At 41.6% G+C, this 15,668-nt stretch overlaps 1 protein-coding gene across 8 annotated transcripts in view; it reads right to left on the reverse strand.

Annotated features, from left to right (window-relative positions):
• LOC126980280 (6-phosphofructo-2-kinase/fructose-2,6-bisphosphatase 1-like) overlaps positions 1 to 15,668 on the reverse strand; it is a 75,456-nt gene that overhangs the window by 19,090 nt on the left and 40,698 nt on the right. For 3 of the 8 annotated variants that reach the window (XM_050829990.1, XM_050829983.1, XM_050829991.1), the window contains exons 1-8: positions 8,049 to 8,118; positions 5,113 to 5,238; positions 3,113 to 3,234; positions 2,811 to 2,984; positions 2,376 to 2,529; positions 1,485 to 1,588; positions 809 to 1,027; positions 285 to 373 (exon numbers count right to left, since the gene is read on the reverse strand). In XM_050829990.1, coding sequence (XP_050685947.1) covers positions 285 to 373; positions 809 to 1,027; positions 1,485 to 1,588; positions 2,376 to 2,529; positions 2,811 to 2,984; positions 3,113 to 3,234; positions 5,113 to 5,238; positions 8,049 to 8,103 — 1,043 coding nt within the window. In that variant the 5' untranslated portion in view covers positions 8,104 to 8,118. Of the gene's footprint in view, positions 1 to 284; positions 374 to 808; positions 1,028 to 1,484; positions 1,589 to 2,375; positions 2,530 to 2,810; positions 2,985 to 3,112; positions 3,235 to 5,112; positions 5,239 to 6,158; positions 6,256 to 6,818; positions 6,965 to 7,080; positions 7,158 to 8,048; positions 8,202 to 15,668 lie in introns of those variants that run through there. The other 5 variants (XM_050829984.1, XM_050829987.1, XM_050829988.1 and 2 more) reach the window with 5 other exon arrangements.

Genomic DNA, 15,668 nt, shown 5'->3' on the forward strand with positions numbered 1-15,668 from the left:
AACTGACTACGAGGTTCACTTATTTCTTGTGGTTTTATTTATTTATTTATTATTTTTTTTTTTTACTGCATTTACAGCTTGATCTAGAGGCTGAAAGTGATGTTTGGTATTTATTTCTTGTGGTGCAATACTATTATCATAACTAGATGTGAAGGTTAAGAGTAAAAGGTACAGTTGGGCTGCGGTGCTTATCTTCGTAACAGAAATTAGCGGTCTTTTTTGTTTTTTCTTTATTTATTGCCCTTGAGTCCACCTTCCTGCTCAGGGACACGCCAGCCACTTACCTGTAGGAGTATTTGTTCTGGTCCCTGGCGGCAAACTCCTCCGGGTACTGCTCCTGGATCTCCTCGTACATCAGTCCCTCACAGATGCCCTGGGGAAGGACGCTCAAGTTACGAGGACAGGTATGCTAAAGAAATCCCTACCTGCCCAGTTCCCAGCCACTCATTCACTGCCTACCTCACAGCTTGCATTACTAAAACATTTCCCTTTACACACTTTAACTCCCATATGAAGACAGATGAATAGTTGTCAGAGTATCAAACACCCAATAGAATACTCACTCACAAAAATAGAAAGAAATTACAAAGGAGTGAAGGATGAAGAGCAGAAAAACACAGAAGAAACATGAAACTAAAATAAAACACCTGCATTAACCTCACAAAAGTTATGTTATACAAGCCACAAGAGCAAAAAGACAACATAAAATACTCACTCAAAAAAGAGAGAAATTGCAAAAGACTTACGGATGAAAAGCAGAAAAACACACAGAGGAAAGAAACGACAGAACAAAACGAGTCATCCATACGGCATCAATCTCGTTGAGCGCCTTCCACCTCTCCTGCGGCGCACTGATCCCCGAGGCCGTCTGGATGGTCCTCTTCATGCAGGACGTCCACACCCGCAGGTTGGTGATGTTCTGCTGCGAGATGAACTTGGCGAGGGCGTTGGCGTACTGGCGGCCGCGGTGGGAGAGGTCCGAGTCCCCACCGATCCTTCCAAGCTGGTTGTACACTGACTCGCCGTGCTGTGAAGGGTTGTACGGCAGACTTAAGTTCCCCTGGGTAGTATGCTGTTGTGTATTTATAGTATCTCTGAACACTAAAAACTATCTTTCTAAGTCTTCTAATTGTCACTATCCTATTCTTCCCAGTTTCTTTTGAATATTAACTACTATCTTTATATTCTTCTAATCTTGTGTATCCCATTCCTTGCAGCTTCTTCTGAACCCTAACTATCGTTTTTACTTTTCTAATCTTCAGTGTCCGTTCTTTCCAGTTTGAAATTTTATGCTTAATCATCTTGACAATATGTAGTTCTCTTATACACCTTGATTCAATATCCCAGTCGTTTGTTACCCTGACATGAGTACAAATTGGAATGATGGAAACAATACTGATGAGAACCTTAGCTAAACAGACCCTTAGTAACTACACAGAGCTGGAAGACCCCAACTAACTCTGTGGCAGGACAACGCTACTCACCCTAGTCAGGTAGATGGAGCGTGGCGTGATGTGGATATTCATGAGGTAATAGGCGATGCGGCTCTCGATGTGACCCTCCTGTTTGTGCACGACCACTCGCCGACCTGCAGACAGAGGAGCATTAGTGTACGTTAACTAATGAGTACACAGCTTCAATTACAAGTTAATAATATCAGAAGAAAAAACTCCTAAAAAACTGAGCTGAGGTATACATGAGTTGGTGTGTTGGAATGATAAAGGCAAATCAACAACATTAGTGTGATATTCCCTTTCGTTAATCAGTATACTCAACTCTTCTGTCATATTTAATGCTTTGTAACTCATTCAGGACTAGGGTTGTGTTTGAAGATACCCTAAATTTAACCTAACCTAACAAAACCCCAAACAGTTACAATAGGTCTTGACTTTGAAAATTCATATATGCTTCCTTACTAATGAGACTTTCTATACAACAAAGTGAGGTCATTCTTTGTTGATTTATACCATAAGGAGCTGGCTATCATGTGTTTGAAGATACGCTAAACTTAACCTAACCTAACCTAACAAAACCCCAAACAGTTACTATAGGTCTTGACTAAGAAAATTCATATATGCTTCCTTACCAATGAGACTCTATACAACAAAGTAAGGTCATTCTTTGTTGATTTATACCATAAGGAGCTGGCTATCATGTGTTTGAAGATACGCTAAACTTAACCTAACCTAACCTAACAAAACCCCAAACAGTTACTATAGGTCTTGACTAAGAAAATTCATATATGCTTCCTTACCAATGAGACTATACAACAAAGTAAGGTCATTCTTTGTTGATTTATACCATAAGATGCTGGCTATCATGTGTTTGAAGATATCCTAAACTTAACCTAACCTGACCTAACAAATGATCCTTACCAGCGTCATAGATCTTCATGAAGCTGTACTTGCTCTCCTTCTCCTCGTCCAGCGGCTCATAGATGAGACGATAGTGCTCAATGCGCTTCAAAAAGTCCTTCACCGCATCCTCCTTCTCCATGTTGGTGTAGTCGGGGTTGGTCACCTTACACTCCTACAGGATGGAAAATGTTAGGTACCAGCGACAGGCCAAATTTTTGCCATGATATAAGCCCCCTGAAGATGATGCATAAACTGATCACAAATGCATTTATATATTATGAAATGGTTTGCATGAGTGATGATTTTTCTCATTTTTCACACTTAGAGGGACCTTTTAGATACACAATCCCCACAGCTACCGGGTTAATACTCTACATTTTCTTCTTTATCCATCAATTTATTATCATTTACAGCTTAAAATAATGTAAAAACTAAATCAACCCTCCGCCCTACCATGATGTTTGTCTCAATGATGGCCGGGTCGTTGCAGATGGACTCGATGAAGAAGAGCTTGTACCCCATGCGCTCACAGATGACGTGGTGGATCAGCTGCCGGCGCTCGATGTTGGTGTTGGTGGCATCGTACACGGCCACCATGCCCCCGGACTGCAGGAACTCACACACATCCTGTAGGACATCCAGGGCTTCATGGGGTGGCCAGTTTGGAAGGTCTACTGTACCACAACCAACCCTTAAACCTCAACCCTTTCTATACAGCAGCCGAAGGGAGTGACGGTGTTCTCCTCCCGACTTACCTGCAGGGCATCGAGGGCACACTTGTTCCTGACGTTGGTGCCTTCCCTGTTCCTGGGGTGGAAGAAGTCATGGCCCTGGTAGTCCCCAATGGCTTGGCGGCGGTAGTCACCAACATTGAACACTGCGTGGAAGAACCGTAAATATAGAAAAAAACAGTGCTCCCATGAAGAAGATGAAAGATACCAAAAGAGAACTATCAAATTTAGTCACCGATGTTGAATACTGGGAGGCAGAACTGATACAGAAAACACAGCTCCCATAAAGAAGACAGAAGATACCAAAAGATAATCAAATTTAGTTCTACAGGTGAGTGACCGTGAGTCAGTACCCGTTCTTGAAAGACACATAAACATAAACTGGCAGGGCTGAGTGTGAAGTGTCTGATAGGTTTATGGGCACCTCTCCTCCCAAAATTGACCTCTCTTTAGGCCACTCATTACTTTTGTCTCTGTAGGAACAGCGATTAGCGGGATTTTTTTTACACCTTTTTTTTGTCACCCTTGAGCTGTTTCTTTAGCTGTTAAAAAAAAATAATAATAATAATAATAAAAATGACTGATTGAGACTAAGACTGTGAGACAAGACTGAGGAAGCATTGTATAGACATCATAAAGAGTAGACTGTTTCCTCAATACATACACACATTAACACACAGGCCAGGGTAGATAAGCAGTGTTTGATAGGTTTATGATTGAGAAAATAAAAACTGATTGAGAGACAAGAGAAAGCATAGTAAAGATATCATAAAAAGAAGACTGTTTCCTCTTCCTCGATACATATACACATTAACATACAGGCGATGGTAGATAAGCAGCGTTTGATAGGTTTATGATTGAGAATACTAAGACTGATTGAGACAGACTGAGCAAGCATGGTAACCCCCTCATGAAAATAGGGTGTTTTTTTTACCAATACTAGTAGACATTAAAAGGTTGTGTGGCTGAGCAAGTACAGTCATCAACAACAACAAAAAAAGAACACTGCCTGAAAAGGATTCTACAAATGTCAAGTGTTCTCCTTCGTAACCGTTATGAACTATTATTACACCAGAGACTTGCCAGCAAAAACCTGTTCTACCGTCTGCACTCAACCACCTCTCACCATTCAGCGTGAGAGAAATATGAAGTTGTTGAAAAAGGCAAGTGTTGAGGAAAAAGGAAATTAGATTCTACTCACCTTTCTGTCAAGCAAATACAATTACATTCACTACATGAGAGAAATATGGAACTAATGAATAATGGCAATGTAGAGGAAAAAAGAAAATTAGATTGACCTCGCCTTTCATGTCAAGCAAATAGTTACATTCAGTACATGAGAGAAATATGGACCTAGTGAAAAATGACAATATTGAGGATAAAGGAAATTACATAGATTCTACTTGCCTTTCATGTCAAGCAAAAACAATTACATATAGAGTTGTACAATTTATTTTTTTCTTTATATTTATGGATGTAAGACTCAGGGGACTTGCCATCTAGCTAAGAGGGGCAGCTTATTTTATGGAGATTGTCCCACCCCAAAAGAATTTAAAATCACACAGAGTCCCCAAGTTTATGAGATTAGAGGGAGAGGTATGAGATGAATGGTGTGGAGTTGCTGTCCCTGAGAAACACCCACAGACGTAAGACCTTGTACATTATGGGTCATATTCCTAAACATTTTGTCGCCCGAGCACACACATTTGACAAGGCTTTCGTGGGTGTTATGGGCATTTCCAGAGGTAGTTTTGTGACCCTGGTGGGAGTCTGACAAAGCCTCTGTGCCATGAACCTACAAAACCATTCATTAGAATGTGACTGATCTTTTTGGTCTTTGGAAATAGTTGATGTGAGGGATGGAAATGTCTGACAATACCAACCTACATACGTACCCTAACCTCAACTGTGCTCAAGGGCTATATGTTATCCACTGTAACCTAGCTAACCTTGCCTGTGCTTAAGCTCTATATATTATCCACCACAACCTTGCTAACCTAATCTATGCTCAGAGTCACACACACCTTTGGTCGGCAGGCCCACCCAGTTGAGGTAGCGGGCGAGCTTCATGGCGATGTAGGTCTTGCCCCTCGCTGGTAGGCCCACCATGGCCACCACGTGAGGGATGTTGACGTAGTCCATGCCCACCTCTGTGAAGGAAGGAGAGAGCGGGTGAGTGACGGACAGACTGAACTGGCTGAGAATGCAAGGGATGGACATGGAACAGAATGAAGAGGTGACTGATATGCTTGAGGAAAGGAGGGATGACTGGGTGAGATAGTGAAAATGACTTGACTGGTAGAGAATATGAGGGATAGGTAACCCGGTAGCAGTGACGGGCCAAATTTGTGGCTTTACCGTGTAGCAGCGACGGGCCAAATTTGTGCCATGATATAAACCCCCCAAAATAGATGATGCATAAACTCACCACAAACTGCCCTGACTTCTAGTCAGAAGGCCCTGCTTCGATATATATTATGAAATGGTTTGTGTGAGAGGTGATTTTTTCTCATTTTTTCGCTTAGAGGGACCATTGAGATTCAAGAAGCATGATCCTCGCTGCTACCGGGTTAAGTAACGTAAGGAATAAGTGACTGTTTGACTGATGCGCTTGGGAAAAGAGGGGACAACTAGGTGAGACTGTGATAATGAATTGACTGGTGGAGAATACTAGGAATACGGTAGTTCAGTAACAGAATAAATAAGTGACTGTTTGACTGATGTGCTTGAGAAAAGGAGGAACAACTGGGTGAGATAGTGAAAAGGAATTGACTGACTGGGTGGGGGAAGCTGAGGGCCATTTATAATTTGCCTCGTCTGTAATAACCAGATCAGAGTGAGGCAAATTAAGGATATTTTCAAACACATGACAAAGGAATTAATAGCAAACACAGAAATATATCAAAGGAAGACCCTAATTGGCTGCTGTAGAAATTCCCACTACTGATGAAAGCATAAACAAAATGAACAAACACTTGAACTAGTACGAGATAAAGCTGGAAACACACTTTAAATGCACCAAACAAGAACCAATAGAAAATACAGAAAATATGAACACAGAAGACCCTACTTTGCTGTGTAGAACCCCCGCAACTGTGGGAAGCATGAACGAATAAACAGACACTTCAGCAAGTGCAAGATAAAGCCAGGAACACCATCTGAGTGCAGCTCCTGAGTGAGGGAGTGGGGGAGTGAAGGAGGGAGGGAGTGGGTGGGGGAGTGAGTGCCTTATCATGGTGCATCGTGCCATCCTCTCCTCCACCTCCACCTCCAGCACACACCCAACAACCTTGATGCATGGCACACCAGGTATCAATACAAAGTAATTTCTTTGTTGTCATCTGTTACATGGAGCCATATACTATTAATACATGGAGTTATTATGGTTAAGATTCATTTTATGGAAGTGTGAAAATAGTCATGAGAAGTGTGTGTGAACCCACGTGACTGTGGGGGAGGAAACACCCCATTGAGATATGATGAAACAGAAGGATCAAGGGGGCAAGGCCCCCTTTCAGAAAGTTCATTTATATTCACTTGTCTTGACCCTGTAGGGAGCTGAGTGGGGTGAAGCCCCCATTGCATTGTTATTATGAATTATAATTATTGTCATTGTTACATGAAGTTACTATAGCATGGCTATTACTACACGGAGCTACATCACACCAAAAACTATCAGAACAAAAGTTTCGTCCTCGGCCCTGGAGGGCGACCACAGCCATAAATTTACCGAACTTATTATTTCCTCCTTGCCAATGCTTCCTGGCTCCACGCCTGCCTGCATGGACCTTCTCTGACCGTCCCAGTCACCTATCACAGCGCTACAAAGGTCAGGAGCATCACACACGCACTGGCCAGCACTACTACGCCGCACCCCCCGCCGCCTCGCCGTCCTGCTCCACCGTGTTTTCGCCTCTCACCTCCGTGACTGCCCATAGCACGCCCTCCTTAACCTTCCTCTCGCCCCCAGACTGAATAATAAGGACCTTCACCTTGACACGGGCGCGGGCATCCTGCAGGACCGCCAGACGCACGCAGAGACGGGCCAGTTGGTGGGAGAGGGGGGGGGGGGTGGGGGGAGAACAGCTGGTGGGCCTGATCAGCTGATGGCCGCGAGGGTTGCCAGGCCGATGTTCACTATGGCTATTTAATTTACTTTTTTTCACCCTTGTTTTGATATCTATACTCTTATATATGGTTTCTAGGAGGTTAAAAGGTTAAGGGAGGTAATATATGATGACAAGAGTAGTTATTTATGTAGGAAGTGAGATATCGCTGTGTTAACTATAAAACCAATCTTATGGCTGTTTTTAATTCTGGCTATAATTTTTTTCACACTTGTTTTGATATCTATAATTTAGGGTTTCTAGAGAGGTTTTAGGCCCGCTTCAGACGAGCGTTTTTTTCCCGCGCGGTTTAGAAATCAATGAAGATCAATATGAGGCCCTTCACACTTCATTGATTTCTAAACCGCGCGGGAAAAAAACAAAACAAAAAAAACGCTCGTGTGAAGCGGGCCTAAAAAAAAAAAAGGTAGTCGAAAAAATATATGACAGAAGAGTAGTTAGATAGGAAACGAGATATCAGGACGTAAAATTAATACAACCATTCTTTGCTGTAATATTATCAGTATTAGGTAAAAAAAATAACTAATAAAACTTTGGGAATATGAGAAGCCACAAGTGTTTGATTTGATTTTACCGATTATTATTATTATTATTATTATTATTATTATTACTATAGTAGCAGCAGCAGTAGTAGTAGTAGTAGTAGTAGTAGTAGTAGTAGTAGTAGTAGTAGTAGTAGTAGTAGTAGTAGTAGTAGTAGTAGTAGTAGTAGTAGTTGGTGAGTGCACACGCATATTCAAACACCTTCCCTAGCTGTTATCAATCTGTTTATAGTGTGTGGGATGGATGTATATTGAGAAAAGGGAAACATATATACACGTAATTCTGTTTACCTATCTCCACCCTCCCAGGAGCACAAGCCTTACTTTTCTCGCCACCGCCTGTCATGCTGCCACGTTCACACACTTCCACGAATCTACTGGAGGTCTGTCTGTCTCCCAACCCTCGCAGACCCACACGGCCGCCTCCATTACTGCGTATCTGCATAATATATTCATCTATTTGATATGTTCCATCCTCTCACACAGCCTTGCTCAATGTAAACTCGCCTCCCCATCACTCTCCATCTCCTTGCCTCATCACTACGGCCCTGTAATGCTAAGCAGACGTGGTGATATAACCCAGTCCATGCTACCAGGCCCCGTTCTAATGGCTGACAGAGGAGTGATTGCGATATGGAAACGGTTAGTCACGTGATTCGTTTAATAACAAGATTCTAAAACGTTCTCTTGACATCATTCAGTCCACAGGTAAAAACACATACAATAAACTATACTTTCTTTTATCAGTAGAGCATAATTAGTTGGTGATTTCGAAAAGGTAAAGATGAAACAACTCAAAAATTACTCGAACCTATTTCAACGCCAAGACCCAGACCAAGCGTTTCATCCCCTGCTGTACCCAGTTTAGCACAAGAGCGAGGATGTTGCCTTAGAGAGATCATTGTTTTTGTCAAGGTCGCCGCAAAGGACAAATAAATAATGCCAGTCTTCGCATCACCCATAAACCAGTGTCCATCAACATCTCGGCACTTCAGTTTGCCTACTTGAAAGTTAGAACATAAGAACATAAGAACATAGGGAAACTGCAAGACGCCGGGTGGCCTACACAGGGCAGCTCCAGAATCCCCCCCACTACTCACGATGGGTGAGGTGTAGTTACAGGGGTTACAGGAAAGAGGCTTGATCCTCGTTATACCGGCGGTACTTAGGAACGCATCCAGTACCCCGTCACCCTACTGCACCCACACCTCACTGCCACCTGTCGTCCTCGTCCATGTAGCTATCCAGTCTACTCTTAAAACAAGCCACCGTCCCTGCACTATGTGATTGCTGAGTCTATTCCATTCCCCCACCACCCTATTACTAAACCAATGCTTGCCTATATCTCTCCTATAGTAAATCTATACTTTTCTAATTTAAATCCATTACTGCGAGTTCTATCCTGCTGGCTAGTTCTCAGTACTTTACTTATATCGCCTTTGTTGTAACCCTTGACCCATTTGAATACTTCTATCAGATCTCCCCGCACTCTTCAGCTCTCTAGTGAATGTAAGTTTAGATGTTTCAGCCTATCTTGATATAGGAGGTTCCTCAGCCCCTGAATCATCTTGGTCATCCTCCTCTGAACTGATTCTAGCAAGTTGATGTCCATTCTGTAGAGGCAGCTCCTTTGACCCTAAGCTCCCGTGTATCTAACCCCACCTAATATCGCTGTCCATGAATTTATCTAGTCTATTTTTGAATGTGACAATTGTATTGGCACTCACCACGTGACTGCTAAGCCTATTCCACTCATCCACCACCCTGTTTGTAAACCAATTTTTGCCTGTGTCCCTATTGAATCTGAATTTATCCAGTTTAAACCCATTACTTCGTGTCCTACCCGGTTCTCTTACCAACAAAACCTTATGAATGTCTCCCTTATTAAAGCCCTTCATCCATTTATAAACCTCGATCATGTCTAGAGAATGCAAGTTTAACTGTTTGAGTCTGTCCTCGTATGGCAAGTTTCTCAACCCCTGAATCATCTTAGTCATCCTCCTCTGCACCGATTCTAACATTTTGATATCCATTCTATAGTAAGGTGACCAGAACTGAACCGCATAGTCAAGATGAGGTCTAACTAATGCTAAATATAGTTTGAGGAAAACTTCGGCGCTCCTTGAAATAAATCACAGTACCCTATTTGCTCGATTTCGAGCTTCAATGCATTGTGCCCTTGGACGGAGATCAGAGCTCACTAAGACCCCTAAATCCCTCTCGCACCCAGACCTACTTATGAAAGTGTCATTTAAGCAATAGTTATGTGAGGGGTTATTCCTACCTACACTCGGAATACTGCACTTCCCTACATTGAACTCCATCTGCCATTTATCCGCCCAGTCATACAATCTGTTGAGTTCACCCTGGAGAATATTAGCGTCCTGATCCGACTCAATTACTCTACCGATCTGTGGTCATATACCGGAGAGAGACAGAAGGGGAAGGAATTATAGGAGAAGGGAACAGATCCCAGGAGACGGGACACAACCCCCGATTAATATCTGGTACCCATTCACTGCTGGGTGGACAGGGGCGTAGGGTATCGGAAAAGCCGCCCAAATTTTTCCACTCCGCCCGGGAATCGAACCCGGGCTCTCTCGGTTGTGAGCCGAGTGTGCTGACCACTGCACCACGAAGCCCCCCAGGAAGAGGGGAAAGAATGATAAAAGGAACAAGAACATGAAACAATAAAAGAAGAGGAGGAGGAACGGAAGAAGAAATAAGAACACAAAACAAGAACAAGAACGAGTAGAACAATGAGATTACGTTTAAGAATATATAAAACAATGTCACTTTAACATGTTCTTTTGGCCTTCTAGAACTGCTATCATCATCATACTTAACAAGGCCATTCTTTATTCCCTGTTAAGTCCTATGAGCTTTCTTTTATATATATGTTTTAATCTTTCGCTGCTGGGTACTATAAGGTTTCGTAAGACCTTGGGGCTCTGTTTTCTTTATAATAACACAATCTTGTTCGTCTGAGAGCGAACAAGATATTCATTCATACATTGAATTTGTCAAACTGAAGGAGAGGATGAAGTAATGATAATAGAAGATGAAGAAGAAAAAGAAGATAATGAAAAAGAAGAAAAAAAAAGATAATGAAGAAAATGAAGAACGAGAACAAGAAGAACGTGGAGAAAAAGAACGAAAATCAGAACAAAAAAAAAGCGAGAACAAAGGAAGAAACGAGGAAGAAAAAGAAGATCAAGAAGAAGAAGAAGAAGAAGAACCAAAACAAAAACAAATAGAAGAAATAGTAATAATAAAAAAAAATATAGATTACACACACACACACACACACACACACACACACACACACACACACACACGAGCCCTCCCTTCATCCCACATATACACAAAGCAGAGTGAAATACAACTTCGCTTTTGCAGGCTCAGTAAATACAAACACACGCACCTAGCCCCCCCCTCACCCCCCCCTTCCTTACCTACCTACCTGCCCTTCCTACCTGAACTTACCTTATTAGTGAGAGTATACAAAGGTGAAATACATGGCTTCCTTCCTTGCTTGCGGCTTGTTTTAACTCTCTCTCTCTCTCTCTCTCTCTCTCTCTCTCTCTCTCTCTCTCTCTCTCTCTCTCTCTCTCTCTCTCTCTCTCTCTCTCTCTCTCTCTCTCTCTCTCTCGAGGCGTTCTCAGGTATAGCATCGATCCAAACGCTGCAGAGAGAGAGAGAGAGAGAGAGAGAGAGAGAGAGAGAGAGAGAGAGAGAGAGAGAGAGAGAGAAGGGGGGGTGGAGACGGAAAATTCGTGTGGGTGGGAAAGAGGAGGAAGCGAGAGAGAGGAAAAGGAGGAGAAGGAGGAGGAGGAGGAAGAAAAGGAGGGAATGAATGGAGAGAAACTTGGAAATAGGAGAGAAAGGGGAAAGGTGGAGGAAAGGAAGGGAACAGGTGGAGGAGAGGAAGGGAGATGGAGGGGGAGGAGAGGAGGGGAAGGGGAGACGGAGGGAGGAAAGGAGAGAAAAGGTCAGGAGAGGAAGGAAAGTGGAGGAAGAGGAGGAAGGAAGTGGAGAAAAGAAGGGAGGGGAGGAGGAAAAAGAGGAGGAAAAGAGGAGATGGAGAAGAGAAAGGAAGGTGGGAGGGAAGGAGAGGTAGTGAGTGGAGGAGAGAGAGAGAGAGAGAGAGAGAGAGAGAGAGAGAGAGAGAGAGAGAGAGAGAGAGAGAGAGAGGAAACTGCATGGAGTCAGTCACTTTAAGGGCAGTTCTCACAAGGTCATTCTCTCTCTCTCTCTCTCTCTCTCTCTCTCTCTGCAGTGGCGTCCCTTAACCTAAAATATAAAGCCAAAAATACCCATAAATTCGCTTACGTGACCTACTAACACACACACACACACACACACACACACACACGAGCGGAAGAGGATGACGTAATACCCGGTTTATTTTGAGTCACATGTATAAAGCTTCTCCATACAAACTGCAGCTCTCGTAATATGCTCAGGTGAAGACAGGTGAGGCAGGTGTATGTATCTGGCACACAGGTAAACATACACGCTTTACAGGAGCTGCCTTGTACATACTCTTGCAGACTTCTTGCGTTCTTGTGTTCTTTTGTTAATTTCTTGTGTGATACAACGGAGATTTTTGAGATTTTGGAACGAGAGGAAAATGGAGAAGGGAAATAGCTGGCCCGCCCTTTTCAATACTAGACTGACTGATTTACTGAATATACTCGTTTCTAACTTTACTTCAGAAATCAGTCAAAATGAGATAGAGGTGGAAATGGTTAAAGGAGACTGACTGATTGCCTGACTGACTGACTGATTGACTGTATAGTAACCTCACTTCAGACAAATTCAGTCATATCTAGGTAGGACACGAATATAGTTGAGGGAAATTAACTGACTGACTGACTGACTAACTGGCTATACTAACCTTACCTCAGAAATAAGTTAAATTCAGATAGGACACGAATATAAATGAAGAAGCTTAACTAACTAATTAACTGAATGACTGACTGACTAACTGACTGACTGACGATATGAACCTTACATCAGAAATGCCTCAGAAATGCTAAATTCAGTTAGGACACGAATATAATAAAAAGAGATTGACTGATTGACTGACTGACTGATTAACTGACTGACTGACTGACAAACTGACTTAACCTTACCTCAGAAAGTTTAAATCCAGACGCGGGCGAATATGATCGGAATTTGATGACCACTGAACTCTCCCTCTCTCACTCGCTCTTTCACTCTCTCTCTCACTCTCTCTAAGACACTGATTAGAACCGGTCAGAGGAAGAGAGCCCGAGATCAAAATTTGGTCAGAACCGGATGAAAGTGGAGTAGTAGTAGTAGTAGTAGTAGTAGTAGTAGTAGTAGTAGAAGTAGTAGTAATGATAATAAGTTCCTTGTTATTCACCAAAAGGTCAAAGGTTTTAATGAATGTGATTACTAGGAGAATAAGGTGTGTGTGTGTGTGTGTGTGTGTGTGTAATAGGTAAACAAGAATCACGAGGAAAAGATTGAGTGAAAAAAAAAGCAGAAAAGGAAATAAAAGATTGAGATGAGTGAAGATGAAAACAAAATCAAATAAAGAGAAACGGAGAGGATGAATGAAGACAGGTAAAGAAAAAAATTAAGGAAAAGAAAGAAGAATATAAGGAGTGGACAATGCAAGGAGAGTAGTGTTATCTTATCTCAAAGGTGTTTATCATCGAAGTGTTGTATGTAGGGAGTGTAAGATTAATTTGTTGGTTATCCTTTTTTTTTTGGGGGGGGAAGGCTTTTTTCTTCTTCCTTCTTTCTTTTTTTCCTTCCTTTCTTTCTCTTCTTTTCTTCCTTTTCTTTCTTTTTTCTCCTTTCTTCTTTCATTTTTCCCCTTCCTTTCTTTTCTTTCTTTCTCTAATTTCTTTTTTCTTCCTTTACTTCGCTGCTTTTCTCCTTCCTTTCTTTCTCTTCCTTTCTTTTTTATTTCTTTCTCTAATTTCTTTTTTTCTTCCTTCCTTTCTCTTTCTTTCTTCCTCTCCTTTCTTTCTATTTCTTCCTTTCTTTCTATTCCTTTCTAATTCTTCCTTTCTCTAATTTCCTTTTTCTTCCTTCATATCTCTGCTTTATTTTCCATTCTTTTTCCTTCCCTCCTTTCTTTCTTTTCCTGTCTTTTTTTACTTTCCTTCTTTTCATCTCCACAACGTAATGATACTAAAAATTATAACAAAAACAACAACAACAATAATAATAATAATAGCAATAATTAATATGTTCTTCATGACCTTTGACCTTTGAACTCAATGCCACAAACACAAACTAAGAAAAAAGAAAGAAAAAAACCACTAATATCATAACACGCTGGTTCTGGTCTCTCTCTCTCTCTCTCTCTCTCTCTCTCTCTCTCTCTCTCTCTCTCTCTCTCTCTCTCTCTCTCTGAAGGCCAAAAAGATACTGCATGACAATTTACTTTTTTTCTTTCTCTTCTTTCTTTTTTATCTCTTTTATTTTTCTCTTTTTTCCCGTTTATTATAATTTTATTGCGTCAGCTTCGTATCCCGTTATTTAATCTCTCATCTCCTCTCTTCTCTTCTCTTCTCTTCTTTGTGTCTTTCTTCCTCTCTTCTCTGTCTCGTTTCCTTATCTCTGTTCTTCTGTTATCTCTCTCTATCTCTTCTTTTCTCTTCTCTTCTCTTCTCTGTCTTTCTTCCTCTCTTCTCTGTTTCTTTTCCTTATCTCTGTTCTTTTGTTCTCTCTCTCTCTCTGTCTTCTTTTGTTTTCCCTTCCATTTTCTTATTTTTCATCTCTCTCTCTCTCGTCTTTCCTTCTCATTCCTCTAATTTTTTCTCTTTTATTCTCATTTTTTTTACATTCTCTCATTTTTTCTCTTTTATTCCCTCTCTTTTATTTTATCTCTTTTCTTCTCTTGTCTTTTCTTCTCATTCCTCTCATTTTTTCTCTTTTATTCTATTTTTTTTTTCATTCTCTCATTTTTTCTCTTTTATTCACTCTCATTTATTTTCTCTTTTATTCACTCTTTTATTTTATCTTTTCTTCTTTTCTCTTTCCTTCTCATTCCTCTCACATTTTCCTCCTCTCTCCTTCCTTAATCTTGTTCTTTATCCCTCTCTCTTCTCTCCCTCTATCTCTTTTTTTTCTCCTCTTTTCTGTCACTCTCTCTCTCTCTCTCTTTCCTTTCGTTTATTCTAGTTTATGTTCTTTCTCCTCTCTCCTATCATCTTTCCTCTCCCTTCTCTTATCTTGTTCTCGCTTTATCTCCTCTTTATTATCCTTATTATCTCTCCTCTCTTCTCCTCTCTCTTCACATCACAACACTTATCTAATCACCATAACATATCTACCTTATCTTGCTCTCACCTTGATAGTGTAAAACTGCATCTAATAACCTTCCTTTCTATATGTGACTCAAGATTCAATAGTAAATATAACTTAGAGAAAAATAAAACCTTTGTCGGGGCAGGAAGGAGTACACTAACACCAGACAGAGGACCAGGTGGAGAGATGGAATTAGAACCTTTACCGGGGCAGGATGGAGTACACTAACACCAGACAGATAACCAGGTGGAGAGATGGGATTAGAACCTTTACCGGGGCAGGATGGAGTACACTAACACCAGACAGATAACCAGGTGGAGAGATGGGATTAGAACCTTTACCGGGGCTGGATGGAGTACACTAACACCAGACAGATAACCAGGTGGAGAGATGGGATTAGAACCTTTACCGGGGCAGGATGGAGTACACTAACACCAGACAGATAACCAGGTGGAGAGATGGGATTAGAACCTTTACCGGGGCAGAATGGAGCACAGAATCAGGTGGAGATGGAATTAGAACCTTTACCGGGGCTGGATGGCGTACACTAACACCAGACAGAGGACCAGACATTGGGAAAGTACTTTGACACATGATTGTAATGATGATGATAATGAT

This window comes from Eriocheir sinensis, chromosome 44 (assembly GCF_024679095.1).
Source record: "Eriocheir sinensis breed Jianghai 21 chromosome 44, ASM2467909v1, whole genome shotgun sequence".
Lineage (NCBI taxonomy): Eukaryota > Metazoa > Arthropoda > Malacostraca > Decapoda > Varunidae > Eriocheir > Eriocheir sinensis.